This window comes from Quercus lobata, unplaced genomic scaffold (assembly GCF_001633185.2).
Source record: "Quercus lobata isolate SW786 unplaced genomic scaffold, ValleyOak3.0 Primary Assembly Scq3eQI_250, whole genome shotgun sequence".
Taxonomy (NCBI): domain Eukaryota; kingdom Viridiplantae; phylum Streptophyta; class Magnoliopsida; order Fagales; family Fagaceae; genus Quercus; species Quercus lobata.
Genome location: NW_022155185.1, coordinates 13,190 through 15,079, shown reverse-complemented (window position 1 = coordinate 15,079; position 1,890 = coordinate 13,190). Strand labels below are relative to the sequence as shown.

The window sequence follows — 1,890 nt, the reverse complement described above, 5'->3', positions numbered from 1 at the left end:
GTAAGGACACAATTCTCTGGTGGCCCAAGAAGGATGTTGGGCTCGCGCATGAAAGATCCCTCACAATATAATTTGTAGAGAGTGGGCTTGAAAAGCTAGCCGTTGGTCACGGGGCGGTGCCCGGTCCTGGTTTTGGAGGGATTCGTGTAGAAAAAGGATTTGGGCTTGAACATTTAAGCCCTATGGCATCGCATCCCATGGGATGGGTCTCCTCGGACTTGATCCGAGGACCATTAAGGTCTTACCCCGGTTACTCGACGATGGATTTTTTCTGTGATCTCCGGTGTTGTTGAGGTGCTCTCACCCATGTAGTTTCTCTTTCTTTTGGAGGTGGGATGGATCCATTTGTCAATGCCTCGAGCTTCCCTTTTATACTAGTATTTCCTTCCCATTCTTCACCTACGTGTCCGTCTCTCCTTGGTCGGGGTGGTTACTTGTCTTGTCAATCCTCACATCAGAGTGGTTGGGAAGAGCTGGATAGCATGATATGAGTATGGGTTTGTCAAGCAATGGGCTCCACATTAAGGTGCTGGCAGCCTTCTCCCCTGCGTTGTTCCTGTACCGAATCTGTCCTTTTCCTGGGGCATTTTATGAGATGTCGGGCGTAAAGTCGTCCTCGGCCACATCCTTGGGCCTTCAAGGAGCTTTTACTGTGTCCCTGACAATAGGGCTCCTCGGCCTGGGCTTTGGGCCCTTAATGTGAAACGGGCCGGGATTCCAAATTTCAGGCCCCACAGTAGCAACTTATCATCTAAGATTTGTTGTAAAAGTATAGTGAAAATGTTGATAATGGATCACTCCTTATTTATTTTAAGGTCAAAATGCAAAACTCACCCTCTAAGTTTTACATTTTTTCATTTCAGTCCTCTAAGTTTGAGTTTTGTTATTTCAGTCCTTTAAATTTCGTTCATTCCTAATTGAGTCCTCCATTAGTATTCTGTTAGTTGATGCCATTCACTTACCAAAACGATGCCGTTTTGGATGTTATTATTATTATTATTATATTTTAATTTATTAATTTCAAAAAATAAAAAACTTTAATTTTTTCTTTTTAAAAAAAACTTAATTACCCAAGAGAACGACGTCGTTACCCAAGGATTAATCGGCTTCCTTATTCTCAGATAGCGGGCTACTATTGGTCTGGGTGGGGATTATTTATTCACCGAAGCTGTCGAGTTTGTTGTAATTTATGTCTGCTCCGCACTTAAGCAATGCGGAGACGGTGTGGTGGGTATAGACAATTTCAAGGAGTTCTATGACCCAACATTGAAGCGAGCAAGGCAAGTGCTTTTGGAGTATTCGGGAGTTTTAATTGTAGAAGGAGATATCAATGACATGACGCTTTTGAAGAAGCTTTTTGAGCTTGTGACTTTTACCCATGTATTGCATTTGGCAGCTCAAGCTAGAGTGAGGTATGCTATGGAAAATCCTCTATCTTATGTGCATAGCAATCTTGCTGGTTTTGTTAACTTGTTAGAAGTTTGTAAATCTGTGAATCCACAACCTGCAATTTTGTGGGATTCTACTTGTTCGGTTTATGGACTTAATACTAGGGTACCATTTTCAGGAAAAGATCAAACAGACTAGCTAATTAGAGAATAAGAAGCCGATTAATCCTCTGGGTAACGGCGTCGTTCCCTTGGATAATTTAGCTTCTTCTTTTTTATTTTTAATTAATGTTTTTAAGTTTATTTTGAAATTAAGAAATAAAATAATAATAATAACATTCAAAACGGTGTCATTTTGGTAAGTGGATGACATCAACTAACAGAACACTTACGGAGGACTCAATTGGGAATGAATGAAACTTAAAATACTGAAATAACAAAGCTCAAACTTAAAGGATTAAAATGAAAAACTGTGAAATTTAGAGGGTGAGTTTTGCATTTT

The 1,890-nt window shown here is 40.2% G+C and overlaps 1 protein-coding gene across 1 annotated transcript; it reads left to right on the top strand.

Annotated features, from left to right (window-relative positions):
• Positions 1–1,125: 1,125 nt before the first annotated feature.
• On the top strand, positions 1,126–1,587 carry LOC115973712 (UDP-glucuronate 4-epimerase 3-like; the record flags this gene model as incomplete). Its single annotated transcript, XM_031093975.1, has 1 exon — positions 1,126–1,587. A coding segment is annotated over one exon (462 nt), but the record flags the coding sequence as incomplete, so codon positions are not given.
• Between the last annotated feature and the right edge of the window lie 303 nt (positions 1,588–1,890).